Source organism: Gymnodraco acuticeps, unplaced genomic scaffold (assembly GCF_902827175.1).
Source record: "Gymnodraco acuticeps unplaced genomic scaffold, fGymAcu1.1, whole genome shotgun sequence".
Lineage (NCBI taxonomy): Eukaryota > Metazoa > Chordata > Actinopteri > Perciformes > Bathydraconidae > Gymnodraco > Gymnodraco acuticeps.
In genome coordinates, this window is record NW_022990295.1 from 2,736,294 (window position 1) to 2,763,443 (window position 27,150).

General features: G+C 39.5%; 2 protein-coding genes across 3 annotated transcripts; one reads left to right on the forward strand and one right to left on the reverse strand.

Moving 5' to 3' along the window:
* Nucleotides 1-13,400: 13,400 nt before the first annotated feature.
* LOC117550183 lies at nt 13,401-16,793 on the forward strand. Its single transcript, XM_034222540.1, has 2 exons — nt 13,401-13,564; nt 14,711-16,793. The coding sequence occupies exons 1-2, from the start codon at nt 13,490-13,492 to the stop codon at nt 16,478-16,480; spliced, it is 1,845 nt and encodes a 614-aa protein (XP_034078431.1). The 5' UTR covers nt 13,401-13,489; the 3' UTR covers nt 16,481-16,793.
* Nucleotides 16,794-19,351: 2,558 nt separating this feature from the next.
* On the reverse strand, nt 19,352-21,841 carry LOC117550184. 2 transcript variants are annotated; one of them, XM_034222542.1, is made up of 3 exons: nt 21,681-21,841; nt 19,993-20,956; nt 19,352-19,806 (listed from the first exon to the last, which is right to left on the reverse strand). In XM_034222542.1, exons 2-3 carry the CDS (start codon nt 20,833-20,835, stop codon nt 19,474-19,476), a joined length of 1,176 nt encoding a protein of 391 aa, XP_034078433.1. In that variant the 5' UTR covers nt 20,836-20,956; nt 21,681-21,841; the 3' UTR covers nt 19,352-19,473. The 2 variants fall into 2 exon arrangements, with proteins under 2 accessions (XP_034078433.1, XP_034078432.1); XM_034222541.1 differs by lacking the exon at nt 21,681-21,841 and having other exon boundaries at nt 19,993-21,185.
* Between the last annotated feature and the right edge of the window lie 5,309 nt (nt 21,842-27,150).

Genomic DNA, 27,150 nt, shown 5'->3' on the forward strand with positions numbered 1-27,150 from the left:
ACCTTCAAAGCTGACGAAGTCGCGCTAGCTAACTAGCAGGCAATGCTAGCAAAATTGGTTGTAACAACCAAGATAAAATATAGATAATTACGCTGTGCATATACAAATGAAGACCAGTATAAGCATCATAAAGGGCCTCTGATACAATATAGACAGTTGACAATTCAAAAGAGTTCGATATTTCAGCAACTTACCTCTGGAACTAATCGACGCGCCGTAATGTAAGTGAATGAGGTTCAACGCCCAAATGACAATATTTTTGAACTATTTCGATGTCCATACCCCGGAAGTAGGCGCCGCCATTTTTTACAACGGAGGTCTATGGGAGTGTCGTAACTCTTATCTCTCTAGGGCTCTGGCTGCAACCATAGACTGCTAGCCGCAGATCCTCTCAATAGTTCCCGGAAGTTAGTGGCAAGCTAACTTCCGGGGAACTATTGAAATGCTCCACGATCCGCCATTGCTGTAAAAAACTGGTCCATTGGAGTGAACGGAGATGTCGTAACTCTTCTATTACATGGCTCTGCCCTTGTTCTTATTATACATCCATGCTCTGCCCCCAGTAAAAAAATCCCCACTACACCACTGATCCTATGGGAACCTTTGGTTCTTATCACCTGTGGCTATCAGGATTACATTCACTGGAGGTTTCTCAATACTCGAATTTCCCCTCCTCGACTCCTCGACTCCTCGACTCCTCGACTCCTCGGTCCTCCGGTAGTGACCTGGAAATGGATTTTGGCGCGCCATGTTGAAGGACATCTAATTTCTCTAAATGCACATCGAGGACCGAGCATCGAGCATCGAGGAGGCTCTCTGGAGGAGCTCTAACCGAGGAGACACTGGGTCCTTCTCACTTCGGTTAAATGGATTCCTTGCGTCCCTCACTTGCGTCGTTTCCCTGTGACTAGTCCCTCCCACCAGGGAAGCATGGAGAGATGCAAGGGCTGCTTCTCAGGTCGACTATTTTCATTTCCTCGCTCCTCGGTCCTCGGTCTCACCGGAAGTTGATTTGCCTGCGCCATCTTGAGTACCGTCCCATGGCTCTTATTTCTGCTGGAGGAGCGAAGAGCGAGGAGCGAGGAGCGATCATGGAGGAGCGATAACCGAGGAACCACCAGACCATCCTCTGATGAAATCCTCAGATACTCACCCCGCCCCCTTACTGTGTATCGCTCACTGATTGGACGAGGCAGTGCATGCACTGATCTGATGCTTCTTGACATGAGCAGAGCAAGCGGCAAACTGTGGGGTAGAGCCGGGAAGCCAATACGGAAGTGCCACACACTGCAGTTCATATATTGGCCGATAGGCGATGGCTGCAGAAAGGAGCAATTTCCATAGACCCCCATGTTAAAATGCCCAACTTCACAGCAGAAAAAAACATGTTTCTACCCCTGGCTCCATACATTTGATTATCGATATAGTTAGATTCCACCTTCATGATTTTGGATCTGTGAGTGAATTGTTTTCTAACGCGACCCTTTTATTTATATTAGGTCTTAAAGTTTGTGCATAAATTAGGGCGTGGTCACATTGAGTGACGGCTCTGTCAAGTGCCTGCCGCTGTTAGCTTCTTGTCTCTCTGCTAGCTGCTCCGTGAAGCTAGCTACAGGGACTCTGCCTGCTCAGCTCATCCAGGAAACACAACTTGTAGCCGGCCGTGGTTGTTTGTTCTTCATGCTTATATATCGGACTATTGTGACTCGCTCTGCGGTTAAAACAGACGGTGCATGAATGCGGTTTTGCGGTAAGTGAAATTCTAGTGCTTTATTTATGTGTTAATGATTTTAATCAGCCACGTAATGAATGGTAAGGCTTGGGTTAGCATGTAAGCTAGTGGTAGCTACATCGGTGCTAACGATTGTAATCGTAGCCTCCAAGTTAAAATCATAGACTGTATATAAAGGTTAAAACGAAATAGACAAGTGTTAAGTGGGATAATACTGTTGAACAAACGGCTTCTGTTTGAGGTTGACAAAATAAGGTTACATCCTTGTAACTTAGAGATATTTTATTATGTAGGTAGAACTGTATGCATCTAAGGTTCATTTAAATTGGCTACGCTCAAGTATGTAGACAAGCTAATGTCGAAGTAGTGTATGTGAAATCAACCTCACAATAAGATGTGTGTATATTACAATTATTAATGTCATATTTCAAGATGATTACTTAGATATTACAATATGGTTGGTTGAGCTGGAGTTCATTATTGAGCTTACACGTTAACGTCACCATCATCTGAAGAACGAACCCAAACCTTGTTGTTTTTATTAATTGCATTACCAAATGGGTATCAAATAAACAGTAAGCATTGGTAACACAACTTTCAAAGTTACAGTAAAATAAAAAGGACCCTGACTCGGACAATACACAATCCAACATGTTCAACAGAAGAGAATCAGTTATATTGTTTGTACACATGGTACTTTACATATATATCTGTTTGTTTAAGGTGTCCAGGTGATGCAGACAGGCTGGACCAGAGAGTCAGAGACAGAACTGTACTCCTCACAGCAGTGAACTTCAGCTCAGGTACAAAGACTCTTTTTTCATACTGTACAAAGAATCAAGAAAGATATTGGTTTAAATAAATGAAGTATTGACTTGAATACACTGATATACATTCCATTAAACAATACTAAATACTAGATCACCTACACATCAGTTAAGTTGAGGGGTTTTTCCATGCAAAAAGTTACATTTAGATATTTAGCAATATGACTTTGTCAGCTTTCTAATTTAATGTATTGAAGGCAAAGATATTTAACACATAGTGAGAACTGCTACTATTTATCTCTCAATATTGTCTGTAAAAAACGTGGTAAAAGTTATTATTTCAGTGAGACAACAGAGCAAGCTTCTACAGTTGCACTACGTTTTGATAACAGTTAAATATTATTTTGATAATAACATATATTTCAATGTTGATGAACTTCATACTGTTCATTCATAATCTGATTGTCTTTGTAGCTCACTGTTGAAATAAAATAAAAACATTACAATTACAAAATAATTATATCTACAGCCCCTAAACACACAAACACACCGCTTTCATAAATAACACACTTGTTCTGCAATAATATGTTTTATGTTTCCTGTCATTTTTGTTAGGAAAGGACATGCCTGAAAGACACGACATTTTCTCCTGCTCTGAGGGTCAAGAAGAACATCCAAGAGGAACATTAAAAGCTGATGTTATGAGATTTTAAGACCAGTACAGGACATTCACTAAGAAACTACTTTTATTGTAAAAACACAGTCAGCTGATCGAATGCAGCTATTTCCACATCTACACTCCATCCGCTGATTATTTCTATTTGCCTCACTTTATGAGCTTCACAACATGTACCTTGTTTTGCAACGTCACAAATAAATGGGGCCAATCTTCAGTCAGATGTGAATGTGTAATCTAACATTTTCAGTAAGAATAATGGACAAAAGGAGAGCAAATACAAATACAATTTATTGAAATGTGAACCAAAAGTTAATCAAATGTTTTAAATAAAAAGCACATATGGACAAAAGGTGTAAACCTATTAAATGTATAAGTAAACACATTTAGTCAAATAAAGTGACCGACTAGGCCTGTGCAGTTGGTATCAGCTTTGCCCAGCATGGGCTCCTCCATCAGGCCTGGTCCTCCTCGCAGAGGAAAGACCCTCAGTCCTCCTCGCAGAGGGAAGACCCTCAGTCCTCTCCAGACCAACAGACAGGACGTCCATCACACGGAGGTTTCTCCCTGAAGTCTCTGCTGCTCTCTGGACACCATGCTGTCTCAATCCGTCCACACTGAATATGAGATTGGGAAAATGAAAATAATAAATGCTTTAGACAATAAGAAACATAAAGTTGACTGTTGAGTTGCTCAGTTTTTTTTAGATTGTCAATACTATTACTGTATAACTAATATCTCAGGTTAAGAGGCACCTTCAAATAAAGATTGGCCTTTAAATACATTTTGTCTTTTGAATTGTTTGTCTAAAGTCAAGGATCTATAACTTGTACTTAGTTTTAATGATACAGTCTGGTTATTATGCTGTTTGGAGGAGGCCTCACAGGTAAGAGCGCTAACTAGCTTCCATCACATGTACCTTAGCTTGACTTAAATGTATTAAACGTATAGTTAAGTGATATCAAAATATAAATAACTAATGTCATGCAAACATATTAATATTTGCTTGATTCCAGTGTTGAATTTAGCACAATTGCATACAAACGTTAAGGGGTTTTAAGATTCTGAAGTATTATGTTAAAACTCAATAACTTAGATTATTATTTATAGTTTTGCTGAATAGTTTCATGTCCGCTTACCTTAGAAACGTAAAATGCGACGGCAGCGTGCAGATGGGGAGCATGTTAGCTTAGCTTGGTAGCTTCAGCTAGCTCTGGCACTTCCAGCTCGGTGGCAGGAGGTCCCGCCTCTTTGCCCTTATTTGGAGCAGCCTGGAGAAGGCGGGAGTTGAACTCTGACCTCACTGTCGAGCCGTTAGTGGCCGACTCCGCCTACTAAGGGCTTCACGGAAACTCTGCAGAATCCTATGGGTGACGTCACGGACCCTACGTCCATTTATATATACAGTCTATGGAGCAGAGTGAAGAAAATACATGAACCTCACGGGAGTCACTCCTCAGTTTATACCGTGTTTTGTTTCAATTCATGTATCATTTAGTTACAAATATGTGATATATCTGAACAACAAAGTGGTCAAAAATCATTTAATTCATTTTTTGGAAACATTTTCATGATCGCTTTTTTCGTTTTACATTTTCATTTATTGTCATTTCCATTGAAATGTTAATTTACTACATATCCAAACAAACAAACAAAGTGTGCAATCCAATGAATGTTAATCTAACTGGGTTTTGATAGATAACATATCTCTTTTTCTTCTCTCAATTATTTTATTTCTATTGTGCACTCTAATCAATATTAATCTAACTATTGTTCGTTTATAAATTTTAAGAATGGCGTTTATCTTTTTTGAGAATTAGTTCTTATTTTATTTTATTTATTGGGGTCTACAACAGATGATACACATGTTTGTGTCAGTAAATGTGTACTAACAGAGGCGGGGGGGGGGGGGGGTGTGGAAATAACGGGGACAGAGCTGCTGTCAGACGATCAGCTGTGCAGCGTCATCACAAACGGACGTCGCTTCACGTGACGCTCCGGAGGAAAGGACGTCCCATTGCTCTTAAAACTCATTTCCCTGCTTCTCGTGGTTTCCTTGCGTCCCTCCATGCTTCCCTTGTGGGAGGGACTAAACGCAGGGAAACGACGCAAGTGAGGGAAGCAAGGATTTCATTTAATCGACCTGAGAAGCAGCCAAGGAAACCACGAGAAGCAGGGAAATGAGTTTTAAGAGCAATGGGACGTCCTTTCCTCCGGAGCGTCACGTGAAGTGACGTCCGTTTGATGACGCCGCACAGCTGATCGTCTGACAGCAGCTCTGTCCCCGTTATTTTCACAAACACCCCCGCCTCTGTTAGTACACAATTGACTGACACAAACATTTGTATCATCTGTTGTAGACCCCAATAAATAAAATAAAATAAGAACTCATTCTCAAAAAAGATAAACGCCATTCTTAAAATGTAAACGAACATTAGTTTGATTAATATTGATTAGAGTGCACAAAATAAATAAAATAATTGAGAGAAGAAAAAGAGATATGTTATCTATCAAAACCCAGTTAGATTAACATTCATTGGATTGCACACGTTGTTTGTTTGTGTGGATATGTAGCACATTAACATTTGAATAGCACTTAATGACTGACTGAATGGAAATGACAATAAATGAAAATGTAAAACGAAAAAAGCGATCATGAAAATGTTTCCAATAAATGAATAAAATGATTTTTGACCACTTTGTTGTTCAGATATATCACATGTTTGTAACTAAATGATACATTAATAGAAAAACACGGTATAAACTGAGGAGTGACTCCTGTGAGGTTCATGTATTTTCTTCACTCCGCTGGGAAACTGCTCTCATGTCAAGAAGCATCAGATCAGTGCATGCACTGCATCGTCCAATCAGTGAGCGATACACAGTAAGGGGGTGGGGCGAGTGTCTGAGGATTTCATCGAAGGATGGTCTGGTAGTTCCTCGATTATAGCTCCTCCATTATCGCTCCTCGATCCTCGCTCCTCCGGCAGAAATAAGGCCATTGGGACGCTACTCAAGATGGCGCAGACAAATCAACTTCCGGTGAGACCGAGGAGTCCTCGGTCTCACCGGAAGTTGATTCGATGAAATCCTCAGACACTCGCCCCGCCCCCTTACTGTGTATTGCTCACTGATTGGACGAGGCAGTGCATGCATCTGATGCTTCTTGACATGAGAGCAGTTTCCCAGCAGAGTGAAGAAAATACATGAACCTCACGGGAGTCACTCCTCAGTTTATACCGTGTTTTGTTTCAATTAATGTATCATTTAGTTACAAATATGTGATATATCTGAACAACAAAGTGGTCAAAAATCTTTTTCTTCATTTATTGTAAGCATTTTCATGATCGCTTTTTTCGTTTATACATTTTAAGAATGGCGTTTATCTTTTTTGAGAATGAGTTCTTATTTTATTTAATGTATTTGGGTCTACAACAGATGATATAAATGTTTGTGTCAGTAAATGTGTACTAACATGTACTACAGCGTCTCCAGCGCTTTCGAGCAGCAATGGCCGGCCGTGGCCCAACCTCTCATTTCCCTGAGGTGGAGAATTGACCAATAGCCGTAGCACTGACGTCAGTAAAGTGTTAAAATCTGGATCAGTCTGTATCAGATCCGTTTCAGCCCCTTTTTTAGAGATTTGGGTATGGAGGAAAATAGAGAGGGTTGTGTTTTCTGACACTTGGTGAGTTCCCTGGAACACCGGGGACACATATTCATGTATAAAAGACGTACAAAAGTGCATTTTGCATGATATTCTGATTCCATAGATGTGTCTCCCATCACCCAAAACCCCTGACTATTCTCTCAACTCAGTATTTACATGTATATTGCATTCAAAGAAAATCAGTAATATCTTTAACTAACCCTTAGATGCATGAGTGACTGGACCCTACACTCTTCCATAAGTGGGTCTAAAAGGACCCGTATTAGAATAATATGTGTTTTTATGCCATTTTTGTCATTTTGGTTAAGAAAAATCAATTGTATAATATTTAGTATTATATTTTGGTTCTCATTAGAAATATTTTATATTTAATTTTTCACAATTTATAATTTTAGAAAAATGTTTTACATTTTGAAAAAAACCGTTTTGAACATATTGATGGAAAGATCTCCGCTATTCTGAGACCCTCACAGTATTCCAGTCCCTTTTCAAAGCTCATCTCTTCTCCTCTTGTCTACTCATAGCCCACCCCCCATCAATCCATGCCGGTTGATGAAGTGTGATGATAGTCCTATACCGCCCACCCTAACGATACGATACGATACGATATTACTTTATTGTCAGATCAAGTCTGAAATTTGACTTGCGTCACAGCAGCTCCATGTCCAACATCAACAGACAAATATGCATACACAAATACATGAAACACAAACATTTAACATAACAGCACAATCAGTGAGAGAAAAACATGCTCAAAGAGCCTTCAGCGTGCATTTGGTCTGGGATTTAGCTCTGTATTTACTGTGAGGACTGACTGATGCACAAAGGAGTGCTTCAGTCTGACTTTATTGAATCGTGGGACCCTGTATCTCCGATTAGATGGTAGCAGTTCATATTCACTGTTCAGAACATGGTTTGGGTCGGAGATGATGTTGTTGGACAGCCTCACTAGGTTGTTATGATAGACTGAGTCATAGAGTCTCTGACAGGGTTGACCAACAATCTTTGAGCAGATCTTTTACAGGTGGAGTAGTTTTGATTTTAACGCTGCTGACAGACATTTGTACCAGGTAGTATTGCAGTACTGTAGAATGGACATGATCACAGATGTAAAGAACAACAGAAGAATTTCTCTGCTCGTGCCAAAAGACCTAAGACGGCGGAGAAAATAAATTCTTTGTTTTGTCCTTTTGCACAGATAATCAATGTGATCCTTCCATGACAGCAGATGGTCAATAATTACACCCAGGTATTTGTATGAAACTCCCTGCTTGATCTCATCTGTATGGATGACAATGGGGACTTTATGGGAGTCAGATGGTGAGCCAAAAATGATTTCCTCAGTTTTCTTGGTGTTGATCTCAAGAGCATTGTTATCAGTCCACTCGACCACCTGATTTACAGCCTGTTGGTGCAGCTCAGGGTCGTCTGTGTTACTGAGCAGAGATAGTATTGCAGTATCATCAGAGTACTTAATGATGAATTGATTTGGTGTGTTGGTACGACAATCATCAGTGTAGAGAGTAAAGAGCACAGCTGAACTCACGCAGCCCTGGGGGGCCCCTACATTGGTTGTGATGGCAGATGACAGGGTTTTGTTAACCTTCACAAGTTGCTCTCTACTGGTGAGGAAAGCAGCATACCAGTAAATCAGGTATGGATTTACTTCCATTTTGGCCATTTTTGACACCAAGATGTCTGCTTGTATTGTGTTGAATGCTGATGAGAAGTCTAGGAAGAGGGCTCTTGCATAAGTGTTACGTTTGTCTAAATGTTTAGTGATGATGTGAACCAAAGTGGCCACAGCATCTTCCGTACCGCACCCTTGTTTATAGGCAAATTGGTATGGATCAAATTTGTCTTGTGTTGTACTGATAAGGAATCGGAGCAGAATTATTTCTAGTGATTTCATAATCACTGATGTGAGGGCTATTGGTCTGTAGTCCTTATGTTCTTTTGGGCATGGAATTTTGGGCAGCGGTTTGATGTGGGAAGTTTTCCATGACAGAGGGATGGTGTGCGTGTCAATGGAAGCCTGAAAGATGGGTTGCCACACTGGAGCCAGCTCAGTAGCAAAGTTTTTCAGCAGAAAACCGCTGCACCCATCTGGCCCAGCCGCTTTCTTGGTGTTAGTGCACTGAAATGTTTTTCTGACCTCTTCGACACTGATGGTAATTGTGTCAGAGGAAGTAGGTATTATGATTTCGAGCATTTCAGTGCACTTTGCAGAATTATCCAGTGACTCGAAACGGGTAAAGAACGTGTTTAGTTCGTTAGCAAAACAAAATTCATTTTCTGTCACAATGGGTTTAGCTGAGGGTGACATTCCTGTCATGGTTTTCATGGTGTCCCATACTTTTTGGGGGTTTTTGGCTTTAAAAGCATTTTCCAAAAGCTCTCTGTGTGCCAGTTTTGATTCCCTCAATTTGACTTTCAGTTCTTGCTCTGTCTGTTTAAGTGCTCCATAGTCTTTGTTTTTGAAAGCTATTTTCCTGGTGTTTATAACGGTTTTAATGTCCTTGGTCACATAAGATTTATTATTTGGATAGATTTGTATTTCTTTAGTGGGAACAACTAGTTCTACACAGAAGTTGATATAGTCATTGGTAACAGTAGTTATTTTATCTAGTGAACCTTCCTGAAAAATGTCCCAATCTGTCAAATCAAAACAGGCTTTCAACTGTTCCCTACTTTCATTTGTCCATGTCCTTATTACTTTCTTTTCCGGTTTACTTCTCTTCAGTTTGGTTTTATACACTGGTATCATATTCACAACATTATGATCAGAGTTCAGTATTGGTGGTCTACATTTAGTCACATAGGCTCCTTTAACATTAACAAAGCTTTTGTCCAGGATATTGTCTTTTCTGGTGTGATCCTTAACATACTGTTCGAACCCAGGTAACACAGTCTCCAGGCGACATTGGTTCATGTCCCCGAGCACTATTGCCGGTGCATAACCTTCCCTTATATTGTAAAGTGATGTTGAGTCCTTGAAAAGCCCTATACAAATATAATCTATTATTATTTGTTACGGTTGCTGTTTGTCTGCTCCTTAATCTGCTGGGATTGTTTGCAGCTGTGTGCGTGTGTGTGATTATGCAAATGAGCTGTGTGGTTGCCCCAACATCATTAGCTGCCCATCCCCTGGTCCGCCTCTGAAGATGGGGATTGGATTGACGTCGTCCAATCGCAGCGCACAGCCGGCGCACACCTGCTGGGGAGGAGTACAAAGGCCGCGGACTATCACCACTCTGGAGGCTCTGTATTGTGGGACAGACGCCTCTCGCTACTTACTTTCGTTCTGTGGTTAACTTGTGTGGTCTGTGTCAGGTAGTGTGATATTGTGTATTAGTAGTGCCTAGAGTAGCTTAGTTAGAGGTTAGAGTAGTTTATATAGTGTTTAGAGTAGCTTAGGGTTTTGTGACTGTTGCCTTTAGTTTAGCTGTGTGTTTTGTATAAATTCCCTGTGTTAGTCTGTACCACTTTTAAAGTGAGGTTTTGTTTAGTTCTTTATTTAGTGTGAGTGTTATTTCTTTGTATGTACACAGATTCCTTTTTAAGAGTCCTCCTTTTGTTCGGTTATTCGTCAACTGGTGCCCTTTTGGCCTTTTTGTTTGTTTCAGGCTGCCTGCCTGCCATTTTGTTTAACGCTGCTATAAATCACTTATAATTATACCAATATCAATCTGGTCGTGTCGCTTCCCTTTTGGTTCCCCTAGCCCAGGGGTCGGCAACCCGCGGCCCACGGGCCGCATGCGGCCCTTTAAGCCCTCTGCTCTGGCTCCCTTGAGTTTAGACAAAAATAAGAAGGAAATAAAATAAAAGTATTTGTAGGACTATTTATATTTTGTTGCATGGTTGAAAATGTTTCGTATCTTGTATTTTGAGGTGATACTGTGTTACATAAATAGAAAACAAAACGGTTTTAATTAGCGTTTAGTATTCGTCACATCCTGCTACGGTCCCGCGCGAGCGCCTTTTCTTGGAGGCGAATAACCTGACCCCCGGCTCGATGAGCGAACTATGGATAAATCAAAGAAAATAAAAGTACCGGAGGAACACAGGATTTAATTATGTGTGGACAGAGTTATCTGCTTTCACAGCAAACGATGCTGGTTTACCGGTATGTTTGATATGTAGAGAGTAGTTGTCAACGGTGGTGCAGCCTTTACGTATCGAGGAACAACACAGGAGAGGAAGACAGCTGATGATCTTCAGTCATAATTCAATGGGGTATGTAATTTATTTCAGAAAACACTTTTTGTTATATTCCATGGAATGCTCTTAACGTCCCGATAGCAATGAATATATTAAATGCTTTGACAATAAATACATACAAAAATGTATCTCTGGAAGCCGTAGCGCTGTAAAAAGCACGACCAATCATCTGAGCCGGTCCGGCTAAAGTAACTGGATGGCCTAACTGCCTGTCAGCTTTCCATCTGTGCACAAACTTATCTCGTGCCCTCATTGGTCATGTGCGCGTTCGTGTGTGTTGGAGGAGGGACTCTGTAAGAAAGTCTGAAGGAAGAGGCATATTTTTTCCGGTTGTGTATTTTCAAATTCTAGCGCACTCGAGCTGGTTTCTCCATTCTTACCTACCCTACCTTTAACTCTTTTCAGGGTGTAGCTATAAGTTTTATTTATTTCAAAGTGGGCCCATAATATATTTTTTCCCTTCAAATGTGCAGAGGACTCCAAGTGCTGTGTTTAATTTATTTTAAAGTAGGCCTGTGTATTATTTTTAATTCTCCTTATAAGAGTTATTTGTTTCTTATTAGAGGTTAACAGTTTTATATCATGTAATAAATAGCCTAATAAATGCAAACAAACTGTAGTTTTTGTCTGATATAACAATACAAAACTATGAAATATGTTTTGCGGCTCCAGACAAAAAATGTTTTGGGAAAAAGGAGCAAAATGGCTCTTTTGGTCAAAAAGGTTGCAGACCCCTGCCCTACCCCAATAGGGAACGTAACACGTGGGGGCTCGTCCGGGATATTAACTACTTTCCTGGGGTTATAAGTGGGTTTTTTTATTGCTAAATCTATTTGGTGGACTTTGTGTGCAGGTTTAGTTGAGTATGGCACTTTTCGATTTTGAGTCGTTTTTGGTCTGTCCTTCTTATGAGCAGCTAGACCGGTGTGGTAAAGATGATTTACGTGAGCTAGCGCAACATTTCAGTCTTGCAGTGACTAGGCAAACATTAAAAAAAGAGTTAAAGGCTCTGGTGGTGGATGAGTTGGTGGAAAGGGGTTCTCTGGTGTTGCCTGCTCAAGCTGAGCTCACTGTGCCTAATGTCCTTGCTAAGGGAGAGGGTAGTGACAGCAAGGGGAGCAAGCAGTGTAAAGCACCGTCCGCGCAGCCTCGCTATAGTCCACCGTCTCCTGGTAGTCTAGATTCCCGGGAAGGGAGTAGACTCAAAGTCCGTCTCGCCCGGCTCCAGTTGGAAGCTAAGGACAGGCAGCTTCAGTGGGAAGCTAAAGACAGGGAGAAAGACAGGCAGTTTCAGTTGGAACTACGAAAGGTAGAAATGGACAAGGAAGTCCGGATACGTCAGCTGGAGCTAGACTCCGAGCTGCGCGCCTCCGGTGCTTTTGGCCATGTCGGAGGAAGCTCCCCACTTCATTCTCATCCACCTGCCTTCAACGTAGGGAAAAATATTGCATTAGTGCCGGTTTTCCGTGAGACTGAAGTGGATGCGTATTTTGGTGCGTTTGAACGTATTGCAGCGGCACTACGGTGGCCGGCTGAGGCCAGGGCTCTGATGGTAACGTGTAAATTACATGGGAGAGCTCAGGAGGCGGTTGCTGCTCTTTCGCTGGAGGACAGTCTAGATTACGACTTGGTGAAGGGGGCCATACTTAGAGTGTGTGAGTTAGTCCCTGAAGCTTACCGGCAAAAGTTTTGACACCATAGGAAGAGTCCTGATCAAACGCATGTAGAGTTCGCTCGGAAAAAGGGAATGTGTTTTGCTAAGTGGATTGCCTCATGTAATGCTACAGATTATTCTTCCTTGAAGGAATTGATTATGTTGGAGGAATTTAAGAAATGTTTGCCTGAGCACATTGTTATGTACGGAAGAGGATTAGGGCCACATAAAAAAATTTTTTGTGAGGATTTGAAAAAAATATTATTATTTTTTGTTCTGAGAAAAAAGTCAGAATTCTGACTTTAATCTCAGAATTCTGACTTTAATCTCAGAATTCTGACTTTTTTCTCGGAAAAAAAAATATTTTTTTTTATTGGGAGAAAAAAAGTCAGAATTCTGACTTTAATCTCAGAATTCTGACTTTAATCTCAGAATTCTGACTTTAATCTCAGAATTCTGACTTTTTTCTCGGAAAAACAAAATATTTTTTTTTTGGGAGAAAAAAAGTCAGAATTCTGAGATTAAAGTCAGAATTCTGACTTTTTTCTCCCAAAAAAAAAATATTTTTTTTTATTGGGAGAAAAAAAGTCAGAATTCTGACTTTAATCTCAGAATTCTGACTTTTTTCTCAGAATTCTGACTTTAATCTCAGAATTCTGACTTTTTTCTCAGAACAAAAAAAAAAAAAATTATTTGGGAGAAAAAAGTCAGAAATACCGGTAACTGTCGAACCAGCTTCACTGCGATTTACACATTGCAGTAGGCAACAATGGAGGACGTGAGTGAATTTCTGCGCGCCAGAGGGGTCCAAGAGGAAACCATATTGCAAATGGAAGAACAAAAGGTGAGTTATAAATATATAAGTGTGTTTTGGGCGTTCGTAAAAACAACGAAAAGGCGTTAGAATATGAAATGCAGACAATGATGAGCTAGCAGCAAGTGCATTAGCTTATATGCTATGGCTCCCCCCATCTAATTCAGTAAATAATGGTTTAGTTCGTTGACACGCAAGTTTGTGCTTGTTGGAACAGTGGCGACTAACCAAGACCAACAGCCTGGTGGTTTTCATGTTTCTGTAGAGAAGATTTCATTAAGTGTGTTTAACAAGGCAGCTAGCAGCTAGCTGAGAGCCTGACAGCTACCGCTCACCAGCCTGGCGGGGAAAAACCATGGGAAATACATATCGCCCAAACTTCTTTTTGTTTGCCATCATTACTTCAAATTATTTTTGCCTGTAACAGTTTAGAGATCAGTGGTCAAAGTACAACGCAAGGAGGCAGTTGCTAATTATATTCCCAAAATTCGCCCAGTAAAACCCCTCTCGGTACTGTAGCATTGTTACCACAGGGGTTTGGGCCATTGTCCTTGTATCCCACAATCACAGAATTATCAGCATATGAATATGAATCCTGCTGTACTGTCTGAAGGAGATTAAAACAGCAGGACAGTGTTGGTAATTGTATCTAGTATCGCTGCGTATCATGTCAGTCTCTAACGTTAACGTTACTGAAAGCTGCCGTTGGTGGGCCGCTGGCTCTGGCATAGGTGGGCCGTGGACTTTCACAGCGCCGGTACCGCATCCGCCGCCGCAAACACCCGCCGTTGCGAGGCTCTGGTGGCTCCGGCAGGTCCGGTGCAGCGGTGCTGTGAAAGTCCACCGCCGTTGCGAGTCTCCGGCTGTAATAATCCACTTTAAAAACACTTTTAAGGGTTATACTTATGTGAAGGTTATAAACTTTAGGGTAACCAGGGAAATTAGTAGTTTCTGTTTTTTTCTAATAAAGTGACAACAGTACCATCATGGCAAAAACTGGCTTTTTAAGGGTTAATATTCTGAAAATTAATGAATGTTTTGTATTATGAACAGGACTGATTTGGTCTGCGAAATGGCAAAATAGTATATATCTATATATAACGATGTACAAGGGTTGACAATAGTTATACAATGTGCACAAACTTCATTGTGTTTTCTTTTCTTTCTTCTTTGCAGATTGACAGCGACGTCATTGGTCTTATGGATGATGCCACTCTTCAAAAATACATCCCCTCCTACGGAGACCGAATAGCCATCTTTAATCATTGTAGAAGTAAAAGGCCCACATCAAAGCGAAAAAAAGGCCTTTATGAAAGACTGAGGGAAAAAATGACAGTGAGATCGGAAAGTTCTCAAGGAAACGCATCAGGTACAGAAACAAGAAAAACACAGACAAAGAAGCTGAAAGCCACAAGAAATATTGAAATAGGCTGGATTCACAATGACACTAACACAACCAAACAAGTAAGGGCAAAACAAGGAGGTGGCACTAGAAAAATTAAACTATCAACTAATGCTGGTTTGAATGAAATCCTTGAAACAGGAAAGACACTATTTTTTCCTGATGGAATATCACCTAAAGGACCTGAATCAGAGTTCGACTTTGAGGTGTGGGATTTTAAACAAAACTGCCTTACAGCTGAAACATGCCCTTCAATTAGCACAATGTACGAAACTGTGCAAATGACAATGTTGCGATTTTACATTGCCACAAAGCAAAAACCTTCTGCAAACGCTGACAGCGACACAGTTGAAGAGACTTCTGAGTTTAATCTTGTCTCGGGTGAAAATGACGACTACACAGATGTCATTATTGTTTTGGACGACATACAGCGATCACTAAACATTTCTAGTGATCCTGAAATCACCTTTGGTCCTCATTTCGGCATCGAGGAAGATGAAGAAGACACACTCATATTTGAGAATGTTCCTGTCCCCGCCAGTCCACTTGAGGCAGAGAAACAACTAACAATCACTGTACATCATGCAAACACCCTAGCTGACATGATTACTGCCTTTTCTGATGCAGAGATTTTAAACAAATCATTGAATGTGAGGCGCATTCTCCCAGATAACAAGGAAGAAGCAGGCAGTGGTTCTGGGGTACTGAGGGATGTTCTCAGCTGCTTCTGGCAAGAATTCTATGAGAGATGCACACTTGGGACAACAGTTAAAGTGCCCTACATTCGCCATGATTTTCCTGCTGAAACATGGAAGGCAATTGGAAGAATCCTTTTGAAAGGTTACCAAGATTGTGAATATTTCCCAAACAAACTTTCACTGCCTTTCCTTGAACAGGTGCTGTTTGATAATGTGTACAGTGACCTCAAAGCATATTTTATGCAATTTGTGAGCAGCCAAGAACGTGAAGTTTTGATGCAAGCGCTGACTGATTTCACTGCAGTTGACACTGATGACCTTTTGGAGGTTCTCGACAGCTATGGCTGTAGAAGGAAAGTCAGCGCAGAGAATCTTCCTAAAATAATTGAAGAAATTGCCCACAAAGAGATGGTCCAAAAACCAATGTTCGTTATTGACTGCTGGAGGGAGATTAACCATCAACATCTCAACCTCAGTCCAGAGGCACTGACTAAGTTGTTGTCTGACCTGCAACCCACCACAAAAAAAGTCTGCAAACTACTGAAATTTGATGTTGATTTGACTACAAACCAAAAAGAGGTAGCAAATCATCTGAAAAGATTCATCAGAGAGCTAGATGAGAGTAAACTTCAGAAGTTTCTACGGTTCTGCACAGGATCTGATCTCATTGTGACAGACAGCATCTACGTGGGATTTGAGAAAATGACAGAGTTCACAAGAAGACCGATTGCACACACATGTGGGAATATTCTGCACATAGCTGACAGCTATGAGAACTTCCCAGATTTCCGTTCAGAATTCAATGCAGTTCTTGAGAGCAATGTGTGGGTTATGGACATTGTTTAGACTCCAACAACAATAACCAAACCAATCCAAACTGTTAAGAGTTTTTCATGTTCGAAGTAGTTGTGCAGAATTGCAAGTAATGGTGTGCTATACTGTATATTTGGGAAGCACTTCACCAGGACCTTTAATAGTTATAGAGAAGTCCAGCTGGCCAGAAGGGAGCCCATCTTTCACTACACAAACTTGGTGGTGTGTTCACAAACTACAACAAACTTGCATATTGACTATTATTCTCCAGTTGCAGAACACAAACCTGACTTGACAGAAATGTAATTTGTTCATGTAATTCAAGACCTTTTAATACTGCTAAGATGTTTTAAGGATTCAAACAAGAACAGTGGCATGCTTCATTGTTCTTATATGGAAACAGACAGTTGTAAAATACAATGTACTGTTTGCTCCCTCTTACTTTTTGTGTAAATTGTAAAATGATATGCCACTTACCCAGGTGAATAACTTGTGTAAAAGCATGAATGTGTAACTAACCCCTTATCTGACCATTGACTGGAATATAAAGTTGCAAAGCAAGTGCCTTGTTCAAAGCATACTTGTTTATTTAGAACATATTTTATACTAGTGTAAAAAGTAATTAAGACATGTGCCAGTGCAATAACAATTATTAAAGTATCCAAAAATAAAAGATAGGTTTTGTTGCACACAACAATGCCTGCAAAACAGATGTTGAGACTTAATACAATTTACCTTCAGAATGTCTTTCAGTATCAAAGCAATACTTGCAATCTTAGTAAAAAGCAAACAATTGTAATCATAACTTCTCATAACTAAGATAACTGGTAGAAGACTAGTTCAGTCTGTTTATATGCACATCTGAGAGGTGTGTGTGTGTGTGTGTGTGTGTGTGTGTGCGTGTGTGTGTGTGTCTACTTGTTTAGAAGAACCAACCAGTCCACCACTTGAAACTTTAACAAGACATTTGGAATCAAGGCAATGTGACACCTGAGGAAACATTTGATCATACAACATTTTAAGCATTATTTTTAAGATATTTGTTCCGTTTCTATATTTCACATCTTGTTTATTTAGAACATATTTTATACTAGTGTAAAAAGTAATTAAGACATCATCTTAAAATAATGCTTAAAATGTTGTATGATCAAATGTTTCCTCAGGTGTCACATTGCCTTGATTCCAAATGTCTTGTTAAAGTTTCAAGTGGTGGACTGGTTGGTTCTTCTAAACAAGTAGATACACATACACACTTTCCCTATACACACACACACACACACACACACACACACACACCTCTCAGATGTGCATATAAACAGACTGAACTAGTCTTCTACCAGTTATCTCAGTTATGAGAAGTTATGATTACAATTGTTTGCTTTTTACTAAGATTGCAAGTATTGCTTTGATACTGAAAGACATTCTGAAGGTAAATTGTATTAAGTCTCAACATCTGTTTTGCAGGCATTGTTGTGTGCAACAAAACCTATCTTTTATTTTTGGATACTTTAATAATTGTTATTGCACTGGCACATTACAGGCAGATATTTGTTCCGTTTCTATATTTCACATCTTGTGGATCAACCAATAATTTAAAAAAAAAAGCAAAGCAAAAGGGCTGTAATTTTCCGGTCATCCTTGTGCGGAATTCTCATGTTTTGTTAAATGTTACTTTTAACATTGAAATGTAAGTTAAGGTTACATTGTGAATCAAATGTATTTTCTTACACCACATTTGTATGCAGGCCTTCAATTGAATGTTGATAAAGTTTCCTATTCTTATGGGTATAAAGTGATTGAATAAATAAGCTTTACAATAGTTGTTCCAAGACTTCTCTAAAATATCTTATAGTAATTCATATTTGACACTAATGTGAGAATTTAATTAGTCATGTGGCATTAAAAACAATGATAAAATAATTGAAAATTCATTAAGAACACTACCATTCTGTTTATCTATGCTTTGAGTTCTTGATGCCTTTTTTACAAATGTGTATTTAATTGTCTAGAAATGGTATCCTTTATTGTCTTAATAAAGTTAATTGTTTATTTTTGCCAACACTAGGTTGTAATGTTATGGTGATACAGGTAAAAGACTGATGTATATCAATACTGAGAACATATGATGAATACTGCACTGACATACTCATTGTATCAGCATTGGATCAAATGTGCTCCTATTAGTATGAACTCACAACCAAGCTTCCCAAAGTCTGTTCACCTCAAGTTATTACGGCTAAATTGTTTCATTGAGTTCCGAGAATACATAAATGTAACCACATTTTGAAATATAAGTAATTGAAATAAATAAAATGTGTTACTGCATAAAGACAATCTGATCCATTTAATTAATGTGTTATGCAAAAAGGTGTGAACGATGTATCTATTGCTTAAATCATTCAATTTGTGCTTACACTTTTGCAAGAATGTGATCAGACATTTTAGTAAAAACAATGGAGTTATACTGAAAAATTAACATGTTCATTATTGTATGCATGTGGCAATCAATAAGTCATTCTAAAGTGATGTTTGTATTCACCAATAAATGGCACTAGCAGGTTTGTTATGTCAGCGAATGGCGTTGTTATCCTTTCTTAAAGGAGGAAGTTTGTCCAGTGTAAGCAAGGCCTTCTCAGTTGCAGCAAACTACATGGCAATATTAATGACTGGTCCCTTACTGTTTTTAGAGCGCACATGAAATAATCTGGCAACTGAGTGAAAATTAGCAATCAGTTGTTACCATTGTGTAACACATGGTACATTATTTGTGTATACAATGTAGAAACATGTAACAAAGATTTGGCCCATACATACAGTAGGCTACCATTAAAAAAAAACTGTTGAAAAGCTGTAAAGAAAAATGAAAATAGTGTTGAGAGACAAACATTTAAGGAATACATGAAATACCATTGACTATGATTTTTATTGATACATTTTTGACTAAATAATTACTTATTTTTTAAGGTCAGTTTTGTCCTGAACAGTATTTTGTGTTTTGCATAATGACATGTACGCTACATGTACCATTAATCAAATACTTGTCGTCGTATTTCATCTCGTAACAGGATGTATAGATCAGCTGCAGCAAATGGATCTGCTGGATCATCCCATCCGTTTTCCGCCATGAGTAGACAACACAGTTCAAAAACAGTTTCATCGCACGGAAACTGGCCTTTGGGAGTACACTCTAACATACACAAATTGACCTCCTCCATGGCAATAGGTTTGAGTCTATCCTCAGCACTGTGCAACTCTGGGAATGAGTACATAATCACTGGCCGACCAGATGCTGTGTCATCAGTTGATCTTGGTCTGATTTTGTGGGAATTCCAGGTGTTGACCACTTCATCAAGTTCATCCTGCATAGAAAAAAAGCACAGTAAATGTAGACGACATGTCTTAAGAAGCTTTCGGACATAACTTCTACCTGTCTAGATGGAGGCTGAGGTTGCTGCAATGTCCACGAACATAGTGAATTATAATATTATTATTACTCATACTACTTTTATTAATGACTAATCTCAGAAATAAATAAAATATTTTACCTGAACAAGATTAAGGTAACAGAATTGGATAAGACTTTTGTCCAAAAAGTCTCCTGTGAAGTGGCCATCTTCCTGGAGAGTTTGGAACAGGTTCATCCAGAACTGCGCACTCTGTTTGCGGAGTATACCCCACCATCCTTCAATGCGCTGGTTTGCTGTGCTTCTTCCATAAAGGAAACTTCTCTCCCCAGCAAAACTGTCTGGGTGGTTCCTTCGCAAAAACATCTGCATTTCTTCAACAGAAACATTTTCCGTGCCCCTGTCTGCACGAATCCTCTCTGGACATCCACCTATACCTGAAACTGTTTTGATAAAGTAACTTGCAACTACTTTAGGATCACTGTTTGTGATATAGGCTTCCATCCATAACACATAGCGGCTAAAACCATCTATACAGCCGTTGATGGCAATGCCATAGGGCTTTAGTTTATCATAACCATCCATGTGCCAAAGTGCATTTGGCCCTCTGCATCTGTACTGACGTCTTCTCAAGCGGTGGGCTCGTCTTAATTCCACACCTTGTGGATCAACCAGTTTGATGATGCGTCTTATGCTATCTTGTGACACAACAAGGCCCTGTTGAATTGCACGGAGATGAAGCCAACGGTATCCCTGCATCTGTCCATTAGTCATGATCTCATGCTGTACAAAAGCTAGCACTTCCTCCAAGTCAGACTGGTTCTTCCTCCTGAACAGGTTAAGTCTTTTACAAATTCTCTTTAATGTTCGGACACTAATTACAATGTGATTAGTGTGTGCCAAAATAGCAAGTATTTCTTTGTTACTTAGGGAAAGTCTGAAGTATAGTTTAATTAAGTCATCCAAATCTGGCTCTGCAGGCATTGTTGTGAGCAGCGCAGCAAACTGATGTAATGCAGAATATAAAGAGGACAATTTGGTATTCGTAGGAGGGGTTGTAATATGGCAGTTGAATTGTACATCAGACAATAACGTTGCTTTTAATCTGCAAAAAAGAAAAGAAAATATATTGTTTAAATATTGTAAGGTTAAGACTCTTCTTCCTATTTTACACAGTATATGCTCAGTAAAAGTGTCCATTACGGAGTACGGATCTTATTTATCAGGAACACTTTATATGCAGGAACACAAATCCTACCTTTAATTTAAAGCCAGAAAGTGTTAAACATTCTTACTGTTAACCTCACTAACTTGTTTCATAAAATGCGTATATATATATATATATATATATATATATATATATATATATATATATATATATATATATATATATATATATATATATTGTAAAAAAATACGCATTTTATGAAACAAGTCTAGAATGGAGTAAGACAGTTGTGGTTGTGGGCCACAACCACAACTGTCTTACTCCATTCTAGACGAGATGATGTTTGAGATGTTGATCATTTTGATGGTTAATAGCCTTCTGATTGTCAGCTAGCTGCCTTGTTAAACACACTTAATGAAATCTTCTCTACAGAAACATGAAAACCACCAGGCTGTTGCTCTTGGTTAGTCGCCACTGTTCCAACAAGCACAAACTTGCGTGTCAACGAACTAAACCATTATTTACTGAATTAGATGGGGGGAGCCATAGCATATAAGCTAATGCACTTGCTGCTAGCTCATCAATGTCTGCATTTCATATTCTAACGCCTTTTCGTTGTTTTTACGAACGCCCAAAACACACTTATATATTTATAACTCACCTTTTGTTCTTCCATTTGCAATATGGTTTCCTCTTGGACCCCTCTGGCGCGCAGAAATTCACTCACGTCCTCCATTGTTGCCTACTGCAATGTGTAAATCGCAGTGAAGCTGGTTCGACAGTTACCGGTATTTCTGACTTTTTTCTCCCAAATAATTTTTTTTTTTTTTGTTCTGAGAAAAAAGTCAGAATTCTGAGATTAAAGTCAGAATTCTGAGAAAAAAGTCAGAATTCTGAGATTAAAGTCAGAATTCTGAGATTAAAGTCAGAATTCTGACTTTTTTTCTCCCAAAAAAAAAATATTTTTTTTTTCCCGAGAAAAAAGTCAGAATTCTGAGATTAAAGTCAGAATTCTGACTTTTTTTCTCCCAATAAAAAAAAATATTTTTTTTTCCGAGAAAAAAGTCAGAATTCTGAGATTAAAGTCAGAATTCTGACTTTTTTTCTCCCAAAAAAAAAATATTTTTTTTTTCTGAGAAAAAAGTCAGAATTCTGAGATTAAAGTCAGAATTCTGAGATTAAAGTCAGAATTCTGAGATTAAAGTCAGAATTCTGACTTTTTTCTCAGAACAAAAAATAATAATATTTTTTTCAAATCCTCACAAAAAATTTTTTTATGTGGCCCTAATCCTCTTCCGTAGTTATGTAGGTGAATGAGCAAAAAGTAAATTCCCTCTCTGCTGCTGCTGTGTTAGCCGATGAGTATGTGCTAACGCATTAATCTGTGTTTTCCCCGGTCTCTACTGAGAGATCGCGCTGTGTAACAGCCGCACCATCTACTGAGCCGTTGAATGTGTCTAGCGTAGCAAGAGAGGAAAGAGAGTGCTACTATTGCCATCAGTTTGGACATGTCATCGCCAACTGCGCAGCTCTGAAGCGTAAAGAGCAGCGGCAGAATATGTCCCCGCCAAACGGTATTGGCCTGATCACCCATACCCGTGCACAAGCGAGTAAAAGTGTTCCTGATGTCTCAGTATCTGAGTCTGTGATTGTGCCTGTGTTTTCAGATGAAGCTGTGTCCGAGGAGAAGCCAGAAATTGTGGCTCCCCCTCCTCCTCGTGAGGATGTCGCGAGACTGGCGCAACATGCAGGCTCAGGCAAGCCTCTAGACTTCTCGACACTCCCGGTAACCAAAGAGCGTCAGCTAGGTTATCGAATCTTGGTGTTGGTGTTATTATTATTATTATTATTATTATTATTATTATTATTATTATTATACTGACAGGTATCAGATCTTGCTGTGTAAAATAATCTTCCTGAGAGGTGTCACTTGTGATGTAGTCTGTGTGGTCTACAGTGAATGACAGCAACAGGTGATAAGAATCAAAGGTTCCCATAGGATTCCATAGAAAATGCATACGGGTCATTTTTGACCCACTTATGGAAGCTTGGGGTAGTAATAGAAAAACTACAATTTCTTAAAATTTTAATTTAAAATGTGAAAGGCATGATATCCAAAACATGTTTTTTGAAGAATAGCTGGAATATGAAATGATAAAAAAATGTAATTACAAAGATACTTCAAGAAAACCACCTCACCGGGTCCAAAAATACCCACTTATGCATCTAAGGGTTAAAAACTACAAATCCTTTTATATCAGCTGTGCACCGTTATGGTGTAAATATAACCTATCTACCAATTCGATCAAATATAAAAGTCAGCCGAATTAGTGTTGATACTGCAAGGAGACGTATTGTGTGAAGAGAAATTGAAGATGTTGTTTAATTGCTGATATATTTATGATCCACGTCACGTTTTCAGTTTCGGTGGCATTTCTTCCAGTTTGTCCAGAAGTCTTCTAATCAGGGCTCTATAAATAAAGAACTACGGCAGATATGTAATATTTAATGCAGCCGAACCGTGTATTACAATGCCGTTATGTGATGACTTTCAAAGAGAAAAGCAAACACTCGGAAAGTAAAGTAAAATGTCATGACTATTACACGAAATGCCGTGAGACTGGGTTGACATATAGTAACAAAGAACTTAGGAAGGACTTTAAAGATAAACATAGTGATGGAAGGAAACAGTAGCTGGTGCAAAAATAAGCAATTTAGGTTCTGGATACCAAGCAATGTTAACAGTAATATTTTCTTTTCCGTTGCAGTTCGTTTGAAGAATGTTTCATGCAATGTCTTTTAATGAACTAAAAAGAAAACATGTCTCATCCATGAGAAACTGTAGTAATGTGTCAGGTTTTCTAATATTCTATGTCAAAATAGAGACAGAAATGGGCAAGGCTGTGTAAGCCTTGAGGGTTAAATGGCAAAACAAGCTGCAAGGGATTGAAGTGTTTTGACATACAGTACTGTATTAAATACATGCTAAACCAAGTCCTGCCACCAGGCTGGATATTTATTTATTGTGTTAGCTGTTTTTTTATATAACCTCAGAACAAAAATGTACCCTCAGGTTCTGAGTTTTAAAACAAGAAAGGAAAACAGCATTTACTCTCCGCTCTGCTGTCAGCAGTTATGAAAAAAATAAAGTAAGCCCGGGTGAGAAAGCAGCAGAGATATTTGGTCTGACAAATGAAAGCTTTAGCGCAAGTTCAATAAGGAAGACCTAACACGAGTCACTTACACGTCACTCTATAGGCGCATTCACACTGCGGTACTTTTCCCACAAAGGTTCATGTGAACTTAGTTCATGTGAACTCTTTAGTTCGCATGAACTAAGTACAGATCGCGTTCACACTGGAAAAAGTCCCTGGGGGTGGATTAGGCAAATGAAGCCGCTGACGTCACTTGTTCTTCTTCTGCTTTGTGTTTACTGGCAGGCCGCAAACCACTTCACGGCGTATACTGCCGCCCAAAGTACCCGGCCGGAAGTCCCCGGAGTTGGGGACTGGCTTCAGTAGAAGCTGCTGGGACTCCCAGCAGCTTCTACTGAAGCCTTCCGAGTAAATCGCCAGAACGCCGACACCTCCTCATCTCCACCGCTCCCATGTTTTATTTTGTGTTGCCATAAGTTAGTCTCTCTGCGTTTCTGCGCTGGGCTAATGCTAATAATGCTAATGCGAGGATAATAAAATGGCGGCTTCACAAAACTTTTTGGGAGTTTTACGGGGCGTGGTTTGCAATCCGCCCAGCCAATCAGAAATATAGCTCTTTTCTCACAAGAGAGCCGCACGAAAGTCCCTGCTCTCTAGCAGGGATTTTCGTGGGGGTAAAAAGGTTCACATGAACTAATTTGACTACCGGCTCTTTTTGGTGTGAACGCGATAAAAGAGTTCACATGTACTAAGTTCACATGAACCTTTGTGGGAAAAGTACCGCAGTGTGAATGCGCCTTATGGCTCCCTTCCCCCCTCATTAAATACGAGGGCGTCACCCCTCAGCAGCCAATCGCTGCACATGCTAAATTCCTTAAATGCCTGCTCTTCCTCCCTGTCAGTTGTCATTGCAGATGATCACATGCAACCCGCCTCCACCCCTCTCGCCTCCCGTCTCCTTCAGGACAAAGCTAAACCTTCCTCCTTCAGACCGGTCTCACCTACTCATCACCACCACCAGTGTCTAGACCCCGGGATTTCATCGGAGCGGTTCTTTCCCTCCTGAATGATTATCCTGCAAACCGGGGCCTAATCGCCAAACACCATTACATTCTCCTGTTGTATTATCGTGGCAATCATTTCATTCATATGACGTGTAAACAATAAATATGTAATTCTTACATCACGTCTCTCCGGTTTGAACTACTGTATCATCATTCTACAAAGTCTGTCCTCCAAAGACTGTTCTTAATGCAACCCAAATGCTCTGGTCACAGAATAAAAGCATTGCAAGTTATTCACATCTGTTGTGCTATATCTCTTCTCGCCACTTGGAAATCTACAGTATGCCTGCAAGGTATGATCAGGGAAAAACATTATACTCTTCTGACTATCATTTAAAATTAAATCATTGTTTTTGTTTTTGGTAATGATGTCAGAGAAGAAAGACTGTCGTGCGTTTTTCAATTCCAAATTATAAAGGGCAAGTCTCTCTTTATAGATTTCAAAGTGAACCTGGAGATTTGTTTTTCGCCAACTACGTTCAGCTTTTCGACACTCTCTTTTTTCTGCTCTCACGGTCATGGCCTTTCTCCATGGAGATATTTTCTTCCCAGTCACTTCCTTTACCTTAGTTGGAGCAATGGCATCTATAACATTTTACATTTTTGAATTAAAATGATCTACTAGCTCATTTACTGAGATGTTAGCAGGGGCAAGTGTGGAAGAAAAATTCTGAGTAAACATTTCCCTAGTATTTTCAGTTAAATATCGCTTTGTGGTTACCTCTTTTTGAACATTTTTGTGAACAGAAATAGAGCTTTCAAAGAAAACACAGGAATGATCAGAGAGTGCAACATCAGTCACCACAACCTTAGAGATATTCAGACCCTTTGAGATAATTAAGTCCAGAGTGTGCCCCTTATTGTGCGTGGGCTCCGTCACATGCTGAGTCAGTCCATAGCTATCAAGAACACAAAACAGTTCTTTAGCCCCTCTGTCCTGGGGGTTGTCAACATGGATGTTAAAATCACCAACAATGACTAGACGATCAAAGTCAATACACACTATAGACAACAGTTCAGTAAAGTCATCAAAAAAGCTTGCACAGTATTTGGGTGGTCTATAGATATTTAGGAACAGAGCTCGAGAGGAGCATTTCAGCTGAAGGGCCACATATTCAAAAGAAGCAAAGTTCCCATAAGATGTCTTCCTGCATTGAATGGAATTATTGAACAGAATAGCAACTCCACCTCCTCTCTTATGCATTCTTTCCTGACTCATAAAACTAAAGTTGGGAGGGGTTGATTCGATAAGAACAGCTGCACTGTTATTTTGTTCAATCCAAGTTTCCATTAGAGTTAAATAGTGCCGTGATTAAATGCCATATCATGTTACAAACCACATCAAGGATTATTTCTGAAACAGTATGGAACCCAAATGCGTGTACCACAAGCTAAGTTCCTTTTTTTCTTTTCTGCTTTTTTACACATACTCTCTCCAGTACAGGTTAGATCTGAGTGTTAGCCATGCTTGCTAATGTAAACAAAGACCATATTATGTCCAAATCAGTCGGGCATTTTTCTGATAGTGCCGTGGGTCCACATTTCCGATATTATGTCATATCGGACGCAAATCTGGATCAGCTCCGTTGTACCCCTTTTTTTTTTAAAGATTTGGGTACGGAGGAAAAGAGAGAGGATATTCTTTTCTGATACTTTGTGAGTTCCCTGACACACCGGGGACACATATTTAAAAAGTGCATTTTGCATGATAGGTCCCCTTTAAAGACTAATCTTTAAATAGAGCTATACTTGCTATATATAGACCTTGAGGTTTGCCTTGGCATTATAAAATGACCTCATATAAAATGTTTAACTGTGACTGGTAAACTCCAGAAGTAGCATGACTCGTTGAAAGTTAGCTCTGCTTTTATGCGGGTACGTGCTGCCTACAGTATATGAAGCAGGCCCAAGG